This window comes from Aptenodytes forsteri, unplaced genomic scaffold (assembly GCF_000699145.1).
Source record: "Aptenodytes forsteri isolate BGI_AS27 unplaced genomic scaffold, ASM69914v1 Scaffold241, whole genome shotgun sequence".
NCBI classification, from domain to species: domain Eukaryota; kingdom Metazoa; phylum Chordata; class Aves; order Sphenisciformes; family Spheniscidae; genus Aptenodytes; species Aptenodytes forsteri.
In genome coordinates, this window is record NW_008795252.1 from 2,201,514 (window position 1) to 2,222,881 (window position 21,368).

The following is a 21,368-nucleotide window of genomic DNA, read 5'->3' on the forward strand; positions in this document are numbered from 1 at the left end:
ATATGGTCTTTCATGTCCACAGGTCTGGGAGGAAGAATGAGCCTCTTTTCTAAACCCTTTCTGCGAAAGTAAATAGTAGAAGTACTGTATGTCAGAGCAGCATGTTTGGGTGACTTTGATATGAAGAAATACTTGGGATAATTATTCAGGACATAGATGATCAGGTCATCCCAATCCTTTATACCTATCAGTGGGTTGGAACAGAGGGTCATCAGGTAGACTTGCTCCTGGATGTCGCTTGTTTGACAGAATTTCTACCTGCCCGTATGTGCAGGAGATAGAAGAGAAGAGAGAGGCTAAGAAAGTAACTGGGCCTCTTGCAGCACAGTCTGTGCCACAACACTCTCACAGCAGCTCGGTGTTGAGACTTTCTCACAGAACATGGAAGGGCATCCCACCAGCCACAGGCCAAAGCAGCTGCTTTTGTTATTCCGGGCCCTAAATCAAAACTTCTCAGGAGTCTGTGCTGCCAACATATTACAAGGAAGTGCCATTGAAAGGAAGAACCACGTCCTGGTGTTTTAGAGTGCTGGCCCATCAAGTTAAACAGTATACCTGATTTAACTGTAGAGCTTCAAACAACAAATCCTCTAGTTAGTACAGAAAAAGAAAATTTGCAACAGAACATTAGGGATGAGGTTGATTTAGCAACAATTTCCACAAATGAGGAGTCAGCAAGCAAATAACTGCCTTCTCTGTCATGTGAAAGTACAGGGAATCCTCTTTGATACTTCTAGATTTCACTGTGTTCCTCACCAGTTCCTGAGTGTGGGTGGGAGGGGAAGTCTGGCCATTCCCAACACTTTGAAGGAGAAGAAAGTGGTGCCAGACTAAAGTTTTTCTATTGTGCATATGCTTATATTCTGAGATGGCATAGGCGTGACTCCACCTAAACAAGTCATGCAGTGTGAAAAACATTTGGTAGGTGAATGTAACAGAAGAAACTAGACAGATGATGAGAAATGGAATTTCACAGTAAATCCTAGCTCATACCTCTAGTGGAATCTGGGTCAGGAAGCATCAAAGTCTTCCTTCTGAACACTGCTTGACATCCTGTATGAAGTATACTGGTCTCTTTCCCATTTCCTCGTGGAAAATGTATGTTGAGGAAGGGCATCAGCAGAGTTGGTCCCAACTGGTTTCTTTGTTAGTGCCCCCAAAGAAGAGGCCAAAAATGAAATAAGTATACAGAACAAACTTCCCTCTTCGTGCAAAAAAACTTGTCCTTTCATGTTGTGGTGGAAGCAATTGGTGAGAGACAAAAAGGCTGTTTGTCCTGCTGCTTCCCACATTACATTTCTTGTTTAAATGCAGGATGTTCTCCTTCCTGGAGGACTGGGCCAGCAATTTTCTGCACACAAATAGATCCTCCAATTACTATATAGAATGTGTGAAATTTCTAACACTGATCAGCCAGAGCTGTGCAATCCTCTAGCTTTCTGAAGGATCAAGGGAGAATTCGGCAGGCAGCAAAAACTGTTAAAGAAGCTGTATAAGAGCTTCGATGAGAGAGGACCTTTTCCTTCACAGGAAACGTACCGAGAGAATTTACATATTGCTGCAACATTGTGACAGATTTATTTTCAGTCTGGCACTTGGGGGTTTTAATGTCATTATAAATGATCAAAAATAATGATATGACTGCACAATGCAACAGTGTGGGAAGTACTGTATCAGCTATTACACTTAATTATTTAATAGAGAAAATTATTCACACATTGTTAAAAGCCCAGTGGGATGGTGAACTGGGGTCTCATTCACAACCGCATCGACAGCGTCGGCAGCAGCATGTAGAGGGAACAGTTCCAGGGAAAAGTGACTTGCTTTCACTCTCAGAAGAAAAATCCCAGCCCTCTATCACTTTATGTGAGGTTGTTTTAAAGGGTAAAAAGTTCTCACAGATGTGAATCTTTTCTTCATGTAAGAATGATACCAGACAACAGACTGTGATACAGCCCCTGTTAAGGATTGTTCATCATGTCAGGAAATGACATTTCCACTGCCAAATGGTCACCTGGTTGAGGTCTAAGACAGTTGATTCCTCTTCTCTGTCATGCATCTGGCTTTTGTAGGACCTTGGAAACCTTAGTTTTCTACATTTCTGCTTCCCCAAGTGTAAAATGAGAGTAACCATCCTCTTCTGGAAAGTTACGATTGATGGATTACATGAAAGTAAGCATTATTTTATTAACTAATCCATATAAAATCAAGCCTTTCCTGAAAACAGAGATAACTTACAAAAAAATAAACTATTCAAAAACCTATTGCTCATACCTACCGGCCTGTTTCTGGAAGATTGTGCCTTTCTTCCAGTGAGTATCCACTATCCACGCAGCAACCGTGTCAGAGCAGTCCATAGCCTTTTCCCGTGGTGCTACCCCAGTTTTATACCAGTGACCTAGAAATAAGAGAGACAGGGAAGCTATTCCAAGTCCAGCCCTGTATTCAGAATGCTTCTTCACTCATTACTTGCCACTGTCCAGTCTTCCCACAACAGTAAGTGGCTCTTCACTCTGAAAGATATGTCACTTCTGTTCCTACAGGTTGAGTTTTACTCCTTTTCAATCATTCTTCCCTGGGCTGGGATGTCAGTCCAACTTTAGAAGACAGACTATCTTAAACAGCAAAGCCCATCCTTTTGTTCTTTTCATAGGACTGTTTCATGTTGTTGGTTTGGTTTATTGCCTTCAAGAGTTATTTGTTGGCTCTCATCAAGACCTGCTTTTTCTAGACCTTGCAAAGTCTTTGAGCATTTACAGCTTCTTCCTAATGGAATTTGACAGCAAAATTCTCACAGAATGCATTTTGTGATAAATGATCTATTCAGACATAGCAAGCCATCACATTCACTTTTCAGTCTTTCCGATAAGACTGGTGTTGATTTTGTTTCTCTTTGCTGAGAACAAGTCTGGTTTCTGACTGTGGGGCAGTAATTGTTAAATGATTGCAATGTAATTACTGTTCATGAGGAAAAGGGCCCAACTCCTCATAGGGTATCACTGTGCCACAACATACCTGTAGGAAAGTCAAGAATGTTTATCTTATTTTTCTAGGTGGACAGCAGAATTTATAAGAGAGCTTTCTGTTACTCTGCCTCCATTTTCATGCATTTATATCAAGGAGGCCTTAGGCATTACTGTTCTGAGGCATTACTCACCCTTTCTTCAAAGGCAGCTAAGAGCAATCCAGGTCAAAAATGACATCAGGGTGAGCTAGTTGAATCATCCTGTTTCAGCATGTTTTACTGTTATTATTTCCTCAGGCCTTCTCAGCATGTTACCTTGAAATACAATCTTTGCCACCTCTAAGAGTTGCTTCCATAATAAATGCTTCCATATTGCCTTTGCCATGCTTCTTTCACAGTCTTTGGAGGACCTGGGACCATAACATTGCACTTCAAGCCTTCCACGTGGCTGAGTGCTCGTGTACCACTAGCCACTTTACAGTAAATGAAATACGGAGAGATGTAAGATAACTGTACCACCCTGTAGGTGGGCATGGAGGGGCTCATGCGACCGTCTAGAAAATACAATTCTGGTGGTATGAACTGGGTTGCAAGATCTGGAAATGGGAATTCGCAGTTCACAGAACAGGTATGATAAAGACTTTTCTAGGCATGTCCCCCCAACATTGCCAATTATCAGTAGGTGTGGAGAGCATAAAAAAGGGTCTGTTGTGACACAAGAGATTATATAGTTCCAGCCTCCATAAATGTTTAAGTTTGTCAAATGGTGGCTTGCGTACCTTCGTTCAGGCAGTGGGTTTTTTTCTTTTTTTCCTGTGGTGGAGATATTGGTCCACTAGAAGCACAGGTGAGACCCATAGTTTGCTTTAGGACCTGCAGGCTCTCAAACAATAATTAGAAGGTGGCCACTTTTAACCAGTAACAAGCTACCCCAGTTTTATACCAGTGACCTAGAAATAAACAGTTGGGGTCTTTTTCCAGATCACAGAGCCATTCAAGTCCTCCAACTCCTCTGATTCTGTCAAGCAGAGTGTCCAGTATGTCCAGGCAGGCCCTCAGACCCCAAGGGACACCTGTCTGCTTTCACCAACGTCCTTATTGTGAGAGAGCGCATGAAACAGTGAGAGGGGATAAAGGAAAACGTTAGTTATTGAGCACCTATCTTGGTCTACAAGTTGGTCTTGTTTTCTTATGGAATAAGCAGAGAGAGGCAGGAGGCTTCTTCAGAACTGACCAGACCTTTGGAATTGTCTGGGGAGCTGAAAAGCTCCTCTCCTCACTCCCTGTCTGCGGGAAGATTTGACGGAGTACAGGGGGGCCTTGTGCAATTCCCTGCAGCAGTGACTCATTACAGCGACTGGTGGGTGAACTGCAGGGAGTCTGTGGCTCAGAATTAATCCATCAATGGATGAGAGCTGATAGATAGTATGCAAATAGATGCTGTTTTCCTGCAGCCTGTCAGGAGCTCTAAGCAGCTGCATCCTCCACTTTATTCCTTCTCTATTAGGTTCTGCTAATTTCCCTGATTGCTGTTATGGCTCAATGGTCTTAGCATAACAGAATTTGCATCTGACACAAATCTCCGTTTCGTGTCAGGAGCTATTGTAGCTTTGTAAGATTGTTCAGGATACATGCGAATCACTCAGATCTGCTGTGAGAAGGTATGCCAAGAGTCACGGTACTGTGTAAATGTCATTTGATTCGATACTGTTTTCCAATGAAACTGTCCCTTTTGCAAAAATACTTTCAGGGAAAGCCTCTTTTAATGAAGTCTGAGAACTGACTCTCACAGCTCCAAATAGCCTGCAGCATTTTCAGAAACGAATTCACGTACTAAGCAACCATCAGCCAAACTAGCAGTTCATCTCATTTTGCAAATGCCTAGCAAAGTCCGCTTTGTGCACTTTACAATCAGCAGGAAATTTTTGCTAAGAAATCACACTGAATATCAGGGTATCAGCCCCTTTCTCTCCCTCCTATATACTCTTTCTAGCTGATTAAGATTGATGGTTCTTTTTTGTTGTTTTAACATGCAGGTTGATTTCAGATAAGTGGTAGCAAGGTTCTCCTGTAGGCTGTGTAGTTATCTATATGTCTTTGTTTCTCCTCCTCGATGTTTCATTTCTGTATTCATACATACGTACATGCATGCACGCATGTCTTTCCTTTTTTTCCTGTGACATTGCAGCATCTTCTTCCACTGGGGACCATGTGACCTACATTCAGATCCCACCCAGTGAATAGCCTTGACCCTTGCTGTCCTTTTCATCTTTAGAGCCTTTTCTCTTAGAGGGGGGGTTTAATTTTTGCCAGACACCTCATTAAGAGATGGAAATGAAAACCTGGGACTAAGCAGATAAATAACTGCATATCGACTAACACACAAGTGATCCTGCAGCTCCCGCAGGGCTGGATGCTCAAAACCCAGCTGGTACCATGACTCAACAGCACCCTTCCCCTGAGGATTTCTGTGCTTCAGTATAGATGCATAGCTCTCTGACCACCACACGTGCTTATTATGGGCCCCAGGTGACTCTGAGTTCAGACCTTCAGATAGACTTCAGTGGGCAATTTTCCCTGCTGTTAATAAGGCTTCTTAGATTGAGCATTTAGGGCCTCATATTCACAAAAAGTAAAAGAAATGGTCTCCACAGATTTCAATGGCTCTATGAGTACCAAAACAAACCCCAGCTTCTTTGATAGCTAATCTCAGCAACTAGGAAACCTGAAACTGATTGGCATACTCATTCTGAAATGCTACAATGTCTGCTCCCCACACACAGATGAGATTCCATTCCAGTCAGCTACTGCATATTTACGCTCAGCCTTTCATTAACTTATTGATCATGTGATGATACACTATCCTTTGCTACCTTTGGGGAAATAACAAAAATGGGGAAAAAACGTGCTTTAATGGTGGGGCTATTTCATACTTCCTGAATATTCAGTCCAATCCTCCTGGTCTCTTTCTGTCCTCCTTTCTCCCTAAAAGCTTCATGGATCTCCAAAGACATCCCACAAGAGAGGGTGACTACCATTCCCCAGTAAGCCCCTGATGCTGCCATTATGTGACATGTAATTATACAGCTAAATCAGGGTCAAGCGTCTTAAGGGTAAAATATGGTATTACACTCTAAATTCCTGTACTGCAAAAACAAACAGTGCCATCAATTCATTTCCAGTCAGACCTCCAGCCCCTTGGGAAAAGCATACAGAACTTTCTGGTGGGAAAAATAGTTTGGAAATACAACCTTTTTATTAGAGTGAAAGCTCTTCCTTCATTCAGCTTGTCTTTCATGAGCCACCCTGGTACACTCCAGTGAGGAATGTGGCTTGAAGAGGTACTTTGAGGTTGCAAGAGACAAGTCCCCAAGGGGTGTAGGTCACTCTGGATATGTACTCATAACTCCTGACAAGATAATGAGGTCTGATCCAAAGCTAAGTAACCACATGGCCGTTTGTAGGTAAATGTCTCTAAGAAGGTGGCTTTTTAAGGAAGGATTCCACTACCTTGCACACAAATGAAGTGTCTATGTTCTCTGTTTTCTTTGAGCTCTCTTACTGTGGATAATTTCCTATTTTTCACACTTCTGTTTGAAACACAGAGGGAGCAGGTGAGGAGGAAAGGAAGGTTTTAAATTCATGTGTTTCCTTAATTTAACATTGGCATATTGGATGTGGGGTTGAGTAAAACTGCATTCATATCCATGGTTCCTCTCTATCACTCATCTAAGAGGTACAGGAGGAAGAGAAGAGCTCTCTGAGTCCACCTTACAGCCACACAATAACATACCACGGTAATGCTCTTTCTGTGCTCCCAGAGCAGACTAGCCCATGACTTTCAAGCAAGGAGCTGGCTGATGAGACTCAGCAGAGCATTCCAGGAGAAAAAGCTCACAGTGTAAATCTGGAGCAACTCCACAGATGTTAGCAGAGTGACTCCAGATATGCTGTGGTGTCACAAAGGTCCAAAGCAGCTATTTGTGATAGCAATGAAAAAGGGACCTTTTCTTTCCACGCCTGAGTCTCTCCTGGTATGTGCCAACTGTGTCAGTGCAGTGTCATTGCTTCCACTGCAACTGGGAGCAAAATTTAATTCACTGGCTTCAGTGGTCATCTGAGGACAGGATTTGAGGCTGTTCGTCACCTGGGTTTTGTACCAACAGCAAATGCTGTTTTACCAGCAGCAATGGCTATTAGGCTCTATGTCTGGAGTTGCTCAGTAAAAAGAAATTGTGAAATTGTGAATTTGGTTACACCAAAAACATTCTTGCAGTATGGTGCCAATCGTAGTAAACATAACCACCTATCCATCACCACAGATTTAAAAATAGTCATCATTTTCATGGGCAAAACCTGAACAACCTGTTTTGGATCTTCACCCTTGCAGCTGCCCAAAAGCAAACTCCGGTTTTTTGGAGTTGTTTGGGTTCCTGCTGAAATCCTTAATAGTTCCTAAACTATGCAATTTGAGAAGGAAATGGAAGATAGCCATGCTATTGAATGCATGTATTCATTTGGCATGTGAGCAGTGCCGTTGCCTTCAGCAGGACTGTGCACATGAACAGGGGCAGGAGGATTGGGTCTGTTGTCTTCTACTCCGTTCTCTTTGATCCTGCAAGTGTACTCTTTGCCAAGGTCACATCAGGCTGCAAAGGCACTTTTTGCAACTCTGTATGATCTGTGTCTGTCCTTTATTTATTCAAAATGCGTTTGCCTCTACAATTTAATCTGCTGTTCTCTCCCTCCCCTTCCTCTTGGTGAAGTCTAATTACAGTTTTATTCCAGGTCCATCTGGTTGCTAACGATGCTGGACATCACCGCTGAATTCATTCTAATATTTGTTGTGTATTTTCTAGGCTGGACGCTGAATAATAATACTCTCTGAATTTGCTTTTGCTCCTGTTTCCTTCCTCCCTGTTGTAGCTAATTGCATAGTAATGTGTAGCCATGGGATGATTACTCCTCCCAGAGTAGATCTGCTAAGAGTTGCCTATTTCAGGCTGCAGACTAAAGGGGGGTGGTTTCTGGTTTTGAGGAGAAGATTTCAAAGTCCACCCTACCAGCTCCCTTCACTGGTGTGGAACCAGCTGGGCAGTGGCTTTCTCTGTTTCTTTTTTTTTTTTTCTTTTCATTTTTCCTGCCCCAAACATAATGCAGTTTATAACTGTGAGTCTCAAAGCATCCTGGAGGCAGTGTTTCAGCGTTTAGAAAGACACTTTTGCCAGTGCCTGCTCCATGTGATGATTGACCCACAGTAATTTCAGGTTCCCAAGGCTGGCTTGTGCAGTGCCAGTGCTGGGATTTTTTAATTTTTTTTTTCTTTTCTCCTTTTTGCTTTCTGCAATGCTGCCTGGGAACACAGACTCACACTTTACCCATGACCTGACTCTCTGGCTAAGAATAGCAGTCGCAGTGCAACTTGGGTTCAGTCTCACTGGAGACATGCTGCAGCTGGGAACAGGGAGGTCAGATTAGCCCATGCTCACAAAACCAAACACATAAAAGGAGTACAGAGGATTTTGTTTGTTTGCCTCCTTTTAAGACTGCAGAACAAGGGGAAGAGGTTGGCACAGGTGCTCAGTGAGCCACGATAAGTTTTCTTTGCTCGTGACATTGACTTGGACAGGAAGTTTCCATACAGAAGCTCACCTCCTGGGCTGAACAGGACCTTTTCCAAAAGGGTCCTGTATCCTTATGGCCCATCCAGCCAAAAATCATGCAGGATGGGGACGGCAAGCAGTGCTGATTAGCATCTCCTGAGCCCTGCTTAGGACAATAGGATGTTTGAGATAGCTACCGAAGTAATTCTGCACAGCAAAGTGAAGGTATGGGTTTAGCACATGTTAGCGGATGTGCCATAGCTTGTCCAAGACAGCTGATGTTGCAGTGATGCTGTGGCACTATCTTTAGCATGACTGAGCAACAGGTCTCACTCTGAGCACATGCTAAAGCCAACTTTGCTCTTGGTCTTACCCCTTCCTGGTGGGATGCGCCAGCACATGCTACGTTCACACCTTCATTTTGTGGTACAGAAGTGCTTTCAGAGTAACAAAAATACCAGTCCTGCTCTGTAGTTTTAAGACAGGAGCTAAAGCATTAGTAATGGAAACTGTTAGGCTAGTCACTCTTGTAATACTGATTGTGGCTGGGTAAAGATAAAGGTGACAACCAGTGAGGTTTAAATAGCACATCCCCAGCTCGACTGTGCCCTCTGCTCCATCGTGACGCGGCAGCCGGCCGTTCCCAGCGCCGGCACAGAGCGTTATATCTGGAACATGGACTGGTGGATTGATATTCATGCTGGCAGAAGGGGAGCCATTTTTTGAGAGAACCGTATGACACCATTCCTGTACTCTTCCCCCAGCCAAATCTAAGCCAAATGGGGAAGGGTGCTGTGTTGCTAGGAATCGGAGATGTCTGGAGGAGCTGGTCCTGCAAGCCTTACTCCTGTGAGCAGCCATGCTCAAAGCACTCTTTGTGGCTTCCATTCGCCCCCCGTCCCAGAGTCGGAGGGGAAGGGTGGCTGCCCTAGGATCACATTAGCTGGATAGGGGCTGCTCACATAAGTCAGGGATCCCAGGACTAGGCTACAGCTTCAGATGCAACAAGTAGGCTTAAGAGCAAAACCCCTTGAGGTATCAGGGCAGTAATTCTAATGGTAATTTTGAACTGTTTTTGTCTGTCTAACATTCCTTTTTAATCCCCATCCTGCCTGCCCCTTCCTTATGTAGGGTTACTTTAGTGATCCTTGGAATGTTTTTGACTTCCTCATCGTAATTGGCAGCATTATAGACGTCATTCTCAGTGAAACTAATGTGAGTATTACTCTACCCTCCCCAGGATACCACCACCTCCTCCTCCTCTGCTGTTCCTTCTCTCTTTCTCTCTTTCTTTCTCTCTTTTTTTTTTTCTCTGGTTTTTTTCCCTCTAGTCATGCTTTTCTTGAACTTGCCGTCGTCCTTCTCCTTCTCCCAGGGAAAAAAAAAGGAGGGGGGGAAATGCCTCCTTCTTTTTCACTTGTCATAGCTCGCCCCAAGGCTGTGACTGGTGAAAGCGCACAGAGTTTGGGGTGTGTGTGCTTTTTTTTCCCTCCAAAAGGTAGACATGCTTGAGTGTAACTTTCTGACTAACCAGGCTTTTGTTGATACCCTCCATCATGTGAAACGTTACAGAGGTTTGAGCAACCAATACTGTAGAGTGGTAAGAGACTATTTAATATGCCCACGTAACCTCTTTCTTTTCTTATTTTTTTCCTCTTCTCTCCCTCTTTCATGCTTTTTTTGTTTTGTTTTGTTTTTTATTTTATTTTATTTTACTTTTTACTTTTTTCCCTCTTTTCTCCCTTTCCCTCTCTCTCTCCCTTCTCTCTCTCTCTCTCTCTCTCTCTCTCATTCTTTCTTTATCTTCCTTTCTCTCTCTTTCTCTTTCCTTGGCTTCCCTGCCACATGCAGCACTATTTCTGTGATGCATGGAATACATTTGACGCCTTGATTGTTGTGGGTAGCATTGTTGATATAGCAATCACCGAGGTGAACGTAAGTAGCTGGCGTCTGTCCATGATCGTGCCTGCTCTAACATTCATTTGTCTTTCCCGGGTTCTTTTTTTTTTTCCTACCCCTTCCTCCTTTCTTTTGAGTTTGTTTTCAGAGATTTTTGTTTAGTTTTGAAGCTCTCTCTTTTTTTGTTTGTTTGTTTTGTTTTCTTTTTATTCTCTTTTAATTTTTGGAACGACTTAAAGGACTTTTTGACTGTTGCATCATTTTCTTCCCTTCATAATCCACCTGGCATGAATTAAACTGTATAGCAGGAAAAGTGATGGGAAACGTGGAGTGTAAATGAAAAAGCTATTTGTTCCATGGGAAGCTGCTAGAATAGTCCCAGGCCAGCACTTTGGTCTACCCAGTGTTATGCTGTGCTTCCCATGGCAGTTCAATACTCTCCACCCCACAGAGATCTAAAGGTCAGTTCTTTCGAGGTGGAACTGCGGGAACCAAACCAGGAATCCTTCCTGTGCCTCCTCACCCAGGCTTCCTCCAAAAGAAATAGAGACCAAATCATCTCTGTTTAGAGGAACCTGCTCCTAATGGTCAGTTTCTAATTTGAAAAAAGGTAGATAAAATTAAAACAAAACAGGAAGCCCAAAGAAAAACAAAGTGCCAGAGTTTCAACCCAGGTTTTTGGGTTTGCAGCCTGGTTTGCTCCATCTCACAAATTCCACCAGCACAATTGACACTGATTGGCCCCACTGGTGCCCATCTCAGCAGACAGGTGAAGGACTGAATGAGCCATGGAGACTGAAATGAGCAGCTGGTGTTCAAGGAATAAATCACATCAGGGAAACTTTTTCCTCTCTTTTTTTGGAGGTGGATGGATATAGAATTACAGGATAAATAGACAAAGGACAGGCAGGAAGCACACAGATTCCCAAAAGAAAGATTACAAAGGACCCACTGGGTTTATGAGCATGGACAAAAATTGCACTGCAAAATCCAGCTTAGTGAGGCCAGGAAAATAGAAAGATTGAAAGAAAATTGCTGTAAATACGTTAATGAAGAGCAAATCAATCATGAATTTGCAAAATGATGTGGCTGTTGAATAAACATTCCAGCTTGGAATTGTTGTGTACTGTAGAGGCAATCCATTGTAAGCAGAAAAGTGACAGCATAGTTTTCACTCAGTGCTGTGTTTAGGAAAAAATGTAGGCAACATTTTGAAGAAATCAAAATGCCTTAATTTGAACTTTCCAAACAAAATGTTTTCATACCTTGGTTCTAGTTTAATTTCTGTTCAACTTCATTGTTTTTTAATTCTGAAACAGGGACATTTATCCAAGTCGTAATATTTTGATTTAGAATAAATGAAATACTTTATTTGACACTAGTCTATTTTCTTTGTCTTTTGAGAGAATAGAAAATAGTTCCTAATTGAAAATGAATTTTTATTTTACATCTCTTAAACGTCCTACTTTCTGGACACAAAAAATTGCTTGCAACATTTCCCCCAGAATGTTGTAAACAATTTTGGTTATTCTTTTACTAAAGAGATATTAGAGTTGGGCTGACTTTGTAGAGGGAAGTTACAATGACCAGCAGGCTGAAGTTGTTAATTTTAAAGAATGAAATTAAAACCTTTTTTATGCCATACTTTTCACAAGAAAACTAAATGGGGAACCTGGCAATAGCCTTGAGATCATGGAAGAGTTCAATTCTTATCCATAGAGGCAGAACTGTACATGGTAACTGAGGAAATAAGTACAGTTAACTGGAGATGAATTATGCTAAACATCAACAAGACTTTCGTGACTGATGTATTTGAATCCGTACAAAAGTCTTCCAAGCAGAAAGGAGGGAAATCCTTGTGCTTTGATAAATAAATGGAGGTCCATCATAGTCAGAAACCCTTACTGGAGGGAAAATCTAATGGATCCTTTTGAAGAAATTCACAGTAATTTCCTGTAAATTAAAGAACTTTTTACGTCATGGTTTAAGACGCTTTGATGTACATCTCATTAAACTTTAGTTATCTGAGAGGAAGACAGATAGTCACCCAGGCTTCCTCTTAGAGTTAGTGGAGACAAACACACACCTCCCCAGGCCAACTGGTGCCTCCCTGTACATGTCTATGACAGGGGAAATGAATTGCTCTTTGGAGGTGCCCATCCAGTGACTGGAGAGTGTCTAGGATTCTTAGGTTTGTCTAGACACCCAGCTCTCAGAAGCTAAATTTAAGCAGGATAAATTGCATTCATTCTCAGCACGTTGTCAAGAAGGTCACACTGCTGCTAATTGTGCTGTGTTCAGATCTTCAGTCTCCAGGGCTATCCATACCGGTGTGTTTAATTACCGCTGACAAGGCTCCCTCTCTTTTCCATTCCCTGTCTAAATTCAAGTTCATGTCAGCCAAGGCCCAGAATCCAGTTTTTGGTCACAGAAGTCTATGAAAACTGAGGATGTGCCTCTGTCCAAACAGCCATCACCTGTCTTAGTTGAGGAGGCAGCAGGATCGGCCCTGACTCCTTTAGTTAGGGTTATGAACAGCATTTCATGATGGTCCCTCTGTTTCCTCTAAAGAATCGTTTCCTTCTATACAGTTTTTACAGATTTCTGCACACGTCTTTTTGTTACCTGGCATGTTTAAATCTTCTCTTTTTATCTAGGCAAGTCCTTTGCTACTAGTTTCTAATGTTTGTTACTAAAAACTTGCACAATCTTTTGATGCACTCATAAATGAGCAGCAGCTATGGATGGAGTTTGTTCTGAAATGTTCTGAAATCCCATTGCACTTATAACCCTTATTGAGTAAGAGAATGTTTTGTATGTTGGTTTGTCCTGTCGGATTCCCTTCCTGCTAGCAGCTCTTGATATGTTACATCTGTAGCAGATGGGCTTTGGAAGTAGCAGCCCGTCTTGGACAGACAGTTGTCACTTTCCCAAGCAGTATGAGGCAGTTTATCAGATACAATTCTCCCCTTCTCCTCAGGAGCTTGTTGCTTTCTTGCTGTTTGTGGGTTTGAACAAACCCAGCCTTGTGTTTCTGTACACTGTCTTGTCTTGTTCCGAGAGACCTGGAGTCTGAAAAAGAAAGAAAAAATAAACCCTAAAACACCAATAAACTCCACTAATTGGAGATGTTTAGCCTGGTCAGGTGCAGGTAAGATGTTTCTGCCCAACTCCTTAGAAGCTGAAGAATGTTTGTGGTAGGGTCTAGGAAGGTGCTGCTCTTGGAGCTAAGGGACAGTTTTCACTGTGGTCAGTTAAGGAAGATGGAGAAACCTGGAACAGGTCAGTTTGACGTGTGGCCATAGAGATGTAAGCCTGAAATCTCTGTGAGGTTCGCCAGACGTTTGCACTCAGGGGAAGCATACCCAGCACGTGCTGAGCTGCGATAGCTGTAGTTGTGGTGGGAACCCTGATTGACAAGATCCACAGTATACATGTAGGTATGCGCTTGCATCTATTTGTGCAGTTCCCCATGCTCTGTTTTTTCCTTTTGACAATTATTTTTGCTTCTTGAAAAGGAATTTCCCAGACCAAAACCTTCATTAAGATATATGTGAGTGTGCATGGGTGGGTCTTGTGTGTGCACCCCATTGGTCATAGTATATGTTCCTGAATGTGTTTGGGTGCCTGTGTATGGGCTACAAATCCATGGGAGAATGTACAGACACGAATCTGGGGGGGAAGAGAGTGTGTATGCAAGCATACGTATTTCATACGTATTTGTGTTGCGAATGGTTGTTAATGGAGACACATGGGTTGTTGTGTATGTAACTGAGTCTATGAACCCATTTTCTGAGCCAATGTGGCTATCTTACTGTGCAAGTTTGATCTGCTTACGGGTGGGTGTTTATATCTGAGAGTTTCCTGTATGCAGGCATGTTCATCTGCATGCCTGTGGGTGAGTGTACACTTGCATGTCAAGCTCAGCATATTTTTGTTAGCATGGCTGTGCATTTGAAAATAGTGAGAAGGCATGTACTCGTGAGGTAGGCCCCCAGGTTGCCTTCAGTATTTCTGAGGCGTTTAGGAAGCCTCCACTTCAAACACCTCCATGGTGTGGAGATGTGTCAAGTGATAAGTCCAATTGCATCACGTTAGGCCCACTTGCTTACTGCAACTTGGGAACATCTCCCAAGTCCCCCCAACCAGCTCCACAGACACATGGAGATGCATCTCACACAACTGAGTAAGTGCAAAGGGCACAGGACAGGTTAAAATCTGGTGGGTTTGAAAACTTCAGAGTGGCACACTTTCTGCCAAATTCACTTTTAAATTGCCTTACTTTCAAGCTGCGTTTTCAGAGCTTTGCTTCTCAGTGTTACGCAAGTAACTTCCTAGCCACAAAATCAAGATTTCTTCAAAATTTTCTGGAAATATTCAGTGATTCTATTTGGGGCCACTCTTAAGCCACTTCTTAAAGTAACTAAAGACAGAGGGGAGGATGTTTTAATCTGCTATTAAAAAAAAAGAATTTCCAAGGCGGAGACCACATCTACCATGTGTCAACTCTCTTTAAGTGCTAAGACCAAGAATGACTTTTGGGGAATACGATGAGAGATGGTGTAATATATGGGGCCTGGGAGGTAGGGCCTGTGGGTTGTATTCCTTGGACTTTGACTAGATCCCTATACCTCAGTCTCCCCATCAGTAAATTGGATTTTGTTATTATTCCCTATGTTAAGAAAGCATTGTCATTAGTGTTTACAAAACACGTCAAGTTCCTTAGAAGAAAACATTAAGGTGGTAAAAATTATTACTATCTATTATAATAATAATAGGAAAGAAAATGTTATAGGAGTTGAATAAAAGCCAAGAAATTTGCAATATGTCATCCCAGAAGTAGCCCCAGGCACAGGCTTGCATTTCCTTCCTTTCCACATCAGCAGACACAGCCTGGAGTTGAGTGCTGTGAAGCTGCCTGCCTGCCTGCCTGCTGTCCCCTCCTCCAGGCAAAGAAAGTTGCTCATTTCTATTTGTTGTGCTGTATCAAAGGGGGAAATCAAGTTTGATTTGTGCCCTGTGCTATGGTGCCCAAAGTGATGAAAGAAAAACAGCCAGACCCTGAGTCACTGAGAAAGGGTCCTTTTTCCTTCACCTTTTCCCCTGCCGGTGTCAGACCAAAGATTCGCTGTGGCTGAGTCTTTGTTTGCCACCAAAGCGATGCTCATAGCAGTGCCCACTGAGCTGGATGAGTCCCCGTGGCCTGCCGAGAGGTTGGCCCATCCAGCTGCAGTGGGCAGTTCACAGCATGCAGATGTGAGAGACTTACGGAGGCATGTTCAGGTGGGAGCATGTGTGTCTACAGAGCATTGGCGTAGGTGCAGCGGGGATGTTGTGTGTTTGATTCTGTCTGTCTGTCTTGAAAGGATGTTGGGGAGGGAGGGTTTGTGCCTACCTGTGAGCCTGTCGCCGTGGGCTTCTGCCGGTGCCTCTGAGCGTGTCTGCATGTGCAGGTACCTCTGTGTTCGTCACCTGTGCCTGGGAGTGCATGAGGATGACTGAGCAAAACCATCTGGACTAGTATCCATCCCGCTTGTTCTACTCAGTGACCATACTTGCGTGTCTGAGTGTGTCTGTGAACACTGCAGGAGGTACAGAGGAGGAGGAGAAGGTACCTGTGACAGGTACGCAATGCGATACAGCAGATGTGATGAGCCAGGGGGGTGTGCATGGATACGAGATGAGAACTATCAGAGATAGGGAATAGGTGACTTGCGGGCTGTTGTGAAATAATGGAATATTTCCCTGCGTAAGTTGCCCTCCTGTTGTAGCAGTACATGTTTTTCTAAGAGTGAGCATTGTGACTGGTCTGAGGGTTGATGGAAAGGGTGTTTTTTTAATGGGAGAGGTGGCAGGAGAAGAAAACAGGAATGTACAATGTTGTGTGTGATCTGATCCATGGTGGCATCTGGGAGGCATAGGACCTGGGTGCTTCAGGAAGTAGCACCCCTGTGAAGAAGGTTGGAGAAACCCAAAACCCATCTTGCTGTATTCCTACCCCTAGAAAACATTGGTCAGGTCTGCTGTGCCCAGGCCTGCTGGGTAGCGGTTTGCCGTTTGTCTATCAGATATTCAGGAGAGCTGAGTACTTTATGTCTTGCACTTCTGAAAAGTTTTCCAAATTCTGGTAGGAATTTGGTCAGCAGAGGGTTGCAGCTTGGTTGATTCCTGAGTACTGGTGCAGTGAGGCCAGAGAGATACCAAAGCATTCAGCTCCCAAGAATACTTGGAGACCTGTGCGGTGACTTCTCCTTTAGCCTTTTTTATTTCTGAAGTAAAGCAGCTCAAGCTTAAACCAGGCGCATGGGGCCTTACAGTCATCTTGCTTTTGGTGTCAAGAGGCTTCATATGATTTGTCATGGGCTCCTGCTCCCATTCTTTGGAATATCTGACAGCTTATACTCAAGTCTCCCTCTCACCTTCTGCACTTCTCCCTTTTAACCCACCCCCCGCCTTTCTTCCTTTTCTCCCTTGCTTTCCTCTCCCTCGTCTCCAGCCACACTAAACCTCACAAGTTCATTTTCACCCTCAATCGATGTGTCTGAAGGCAGAGAACCAGTGGCTTAAATCCTGCAGTCCTTATTCAGGCAGAACTGCCCCAGGGCATTTCGCCTGTGCAAGGACTGGAGCGGTCGGCCCCTGCAACACAGTCCTATACACACACCCCACCGCAATGGGAGTAAGGATCGGTGGAAGGACGACATACATCTAGCCTGCACCTCAGTTGGGACTGGCATTCATCTCTGTTGCTGCGTCTGTCTGTCTGTCTTTCTGTCTCTGCCTGTCTGTTTCTCTCCGCTTCCATGCCCTTTGCTGCTCAGATTTTGGCCGTCAGCTGCCACTGGGCACAAATCTTTGCAATTCCTAGAACTTGCAAGTTCATTTACCCAAACCTTCTGGAAGAGGCAGAAAACATCTCCCTCCCTCTCTCCTTCTCTCTCTCTCTTTCTCAAATGCCGTCTGGGTAGCAGAGGCCTCCAAATTACGTAGCAAAGGGCTGGAGAAGCACAGTGGCTTCTTTTGACATCTTGTGTTGTCATACCCTTACTGCTGCCATCCTAGAAGTTATATGTAGTCCTGAGCTATCCCTGTGTGCGTGTATATGTATGTATATATGACTTGTTTTCTTTTTGGAAAAACTACTGATAAAATTGATGTGGGGGTGGATTTAGTTTGCTTTTTTTAATATCTAGTGGTGTTTTTATCGCTGGAATAATCCGGGTAACACACCACGGTGGCCCCAACTTCTGTATGTAGGAAGCCACGTTGAAGCATGGTTGTGAGCTGTAGCAGCGGCAAATGCTAATAAACAAGTGCTTTATTTTGCCTTTGATGAACCTCAGGAGAGCTGCCTTCAACTCTTCCTCAAATTAGGCTTAGATCGATTTGAATTTGATCACCTCCCATGCTTAATCAACAATTCTAGTGCATGTTTTTGACCCTGTGTTGGTGAGAAAGAAGTATGATAAAGACTATCTGACTACAACCATGTTTGAACAGGGTTATTTTGTTTCTATTTATGCATATTTTTGTCATGAAGATGGGGCCTCTTTTTTTTCTCTTTTGGCTTAAAAATGTTGGTATTCTGAGTGCATTTTCAGAGTTCATAATATGATTTGCCCTTTCAAAGAGGTGATTTTGGTAACTGCACAACTTTTTCTATAAGGAAGTCTGTAAGAAATACAGGCAAACACAAAAAGAAAGTACGCATTTTTTGCAGAAAAGGGGATAGTAAATGCAAATTACTCTTTCCTGAGTTTACCCGAGTAGAGCTGTTACTGATGACTAGCAATATTAGCACCATAAGAAGAAAACATGTAGTTTCCATGGGGAAAACTACTTTGAAAGACTCTCCATAGTACCCATTTTTGAGGAAATACCTCAATATTGTGATTTCCACAAAACTACTTGTTGTACTTGGCTTCTGACATTATTCCAGGTGCATGGAATAATCAGAACGTATTTTAATGCAGGGGAGATTTAAGAGCAGCATAAAAATAAATTTGCCGTACTGGATAAATATAACCACACACATACTAGTCAATTAAAATATGAGAAACTGAAGATAAAGAATCCAGATGAACAAATTCTTAAAAGCTAATTGTAAAAGCAGTAAAAAGAAAGTTAGATTCTTAAAAGCTAATTGTAAAAACAGTAAAAAGAAAGTTAGATTCTTAAAAGCTAATTGTAAAAACAGTAAAAAGAAAGTTAGATTCTTAAAAGCTAATTGTAAAAACAGTAAAAAGAAAGTTAGATTCTTAAAAGCTAATTGTAAAAACAGTAAAAAGAAAGTTAGATAGCCCTATAGCTGTAAGACTTGATGCACAAACCTGTCTGGAGTCCTTCTGAGTGAAAATGTTTAGAGCTCTCTTTAAAATGGTGCGGCACAGTGTTTCATTGACTGCACTGAGGAGTGGATCACACTTTTAATTACTGCAGGCTTTCACATACCCAAAACCTCGTTGGGTTTTAAGGCTTTTAGGGAAGGAGTCCTGATTTCTTATTTGACCGTAGATTATTGTTACAGTAACAATAATAGCTAATAGCAGGAACACGAAGTACCACAGGCCTTGTCCTGTGTTGGTTTGATGGTAAAAAAAGTGTGTGGCAAGTACATTTCAGTACAAAGAGCTCTTTAAAAAGCTACGTCCAGATTTTCTGACCAGTATTTAACTTTTCTTGTCATTTTTCTATTACATCACTTTAAAAAAAAAGCTACAATATTCTGGCATCAACATTTGTGATATTATACAGTTATATTTCATTTTCCTTTTAATGCCAATATGTTTTTCCACAAAGCTAGTTAAAACGCTCAAAAGAAAAAATAATAAAAAACATTAGAACTACCCCAAGCTGGTTGTATTTTCCATTGGCTTGCTAGCCACGATGAATCATTCCTTTTGCCTAGCAGAAGTTTTTTTTAACTTTCCCTGAAATCCAGTAGAGATTGTATGTTTATATGAGTCCATAGAAAATCTCTGATTCCTCAGATCGTCTCTTTAATATATTAATGTTAATTAACAATAGCTCCCCAAGCATCATAAGTTAGATGGTCAAAAAGGTGCTTGGGTGAGTTCAAATCCAGCTAGTTCTGTCATCTAAGGCAATTCCTTGAAGCAGTGTAACATGTTTTCTGCCATTTAATTCTCCTTTTTCTAAGACCTACTTTGTTTAGAATGCCCAAGGAATTTTCCAGAGTTGCTGTTCTCCACACGCAGATTGCGGTAATAAAGGGTGCACAATCCCCTGTATTTCACTCGTTCAGTTTTGCTGTAAAAGCTTCTGTTCTTCATCCAAATTACAAGAGCTTTTAATATCGGTCCTCCAAGACCTCATTGCGTGCACCCTCTTACTATTGTGCATATTTAGAGATCTGCTAACTGGTTCCAGATTGCACTGCCAGTTGCAATGAAAGCAATGAAGGTGACAGAAGAAGGGAAAACACACACAAGTATTTTACTTGTTTTCCTCTTTAACTTTCTCTTCTTCCCCATCTTCTTATCCCATCACTTTCTCCAAATTTTGCTGAAATCCTGGGTAGCAGAGGTCATGTTTCCCATTCCCAGGAGCACTAGGAGTAGTTTTCAGCAAGGCAGTAATTAGTTCCCCTCTACCTACTGTGTCAGTGATATTTCCTGTCTGTCTTCAGCCAAGACACCATCAGTCCAGGGGAAAGGCTGTTCCCCGTTGTGAAGGTTTTTGTGCCAGGCACTCGACAGCAGTTCAGCATGGTGATAGCTGCCATTTTGCAAATCCAAAGGCACAGACTAACAGGAATTTTTGAGGTTCCCATTAAGTAAAGACCTGTTTGTGGGGTTTTTGCCGGTAGGCAAGAGAATGTGGCCTCCCACCCAGATTTGTAATCAAAGGTAAACATACATAAACTAATTTTACCTTTTCTAATATAGTCAATATAGTAGCATCCTCATTTAGCTCCTGCCCCGCTTCCTCTGCCCACATATGTACAAGCCAGGCGAACACAAGGGGTTTTTTTTATTTCTCACTAGACAACTGTTTTTAAAATGGCTGTGCTCTTACCTTCCTTCACTGGTCTGTTCTTTGTGGAGACTGTCTGGCACAACATGCCAACAAAATGACTTCTGCTTCATATATCTTCCTAGACATCTGTTAAATGGGACCCATTCTCAGCTGCATCCAGATGACCTAGCTGTAGAGACTGGATTGCTGCTCATGGTCAGCTGATTGATAGCCAAAAATGTGGCTCTGTCTCTAATTGCTAGTACAGTTGACAATGTTGCAGAGTAATGAGACATCCCAGCTGGTCACATCCCAGTCGTTCTCTCAAAATCCACTTTTAAACTCAGAGATACCAGTCAGCAGTGCTGTCTGCTGAGCCTTGTCTGAGTGACTGGGAGAAAATCTGCTTCACCCAAAGCCAGATCAAGTGACATCTTTTCCTAAGCTGAACAGATATGAAGGCAAAGATGCCTCAGCAGTAAAGAAATATTTGTTAATAGAAAGGCACTAAAACAAATTGATTTTTAGAGCTAGGGATTTTGAAGCTCAACTGTTTGCCCAGACTTGAACATAGTATATCACACACAGTGAGCATTACATATCATCCAAACTATCCCTACTGTTTTTTTTTAACCAAAGAATTCATCAAATGAATAATCATTTATTCTTGGAAAGAGGTGTAGAGCAAAAATCTGTTGCTCAGTAGCTTTGTAACAGCTACCTGCAGTCTCCACATGACCACCTCTAACGTGCTCTGATAATGCCTGTGATTGGCATTTCCAATCCCAGAATGGCTCTCAGGCTTTATTGTATCCCATATTAACATACAGAAATCCAGTATGACTCTGTAGGCTATTTTCTTCTAGGAAACATTCTGCATCAACATTAAATAACTTTCTAATTTAAAAGGCAATGAAAAGAGA

At 42.5% G+C, this 21,368-nt stretch overlaps 1 protein-coding gene across 1 annotated transcript in view; it reads left to right on the forward strand.

The window, feature by feature from the left end:
• The window catches only part of CACNA1C (calcium voltage-gated channel subunit alpha1 C), a 521,583-nt gene that overhangs the window by 460,138 nt on the left and 40,077 nt on the right, over positions 1–21,368 (forward strand). The window contains exon 30 of the mRNA XM_009278953.1: positions 9,700–9,783. Within this exon, the coding sequence (XP_009277228.1) occupies positions 9,700–9,783 (84 nt within the window). The remainder of the gene's footprint in view (positions 1–9,699; positions 9,784–21,368) is intronic.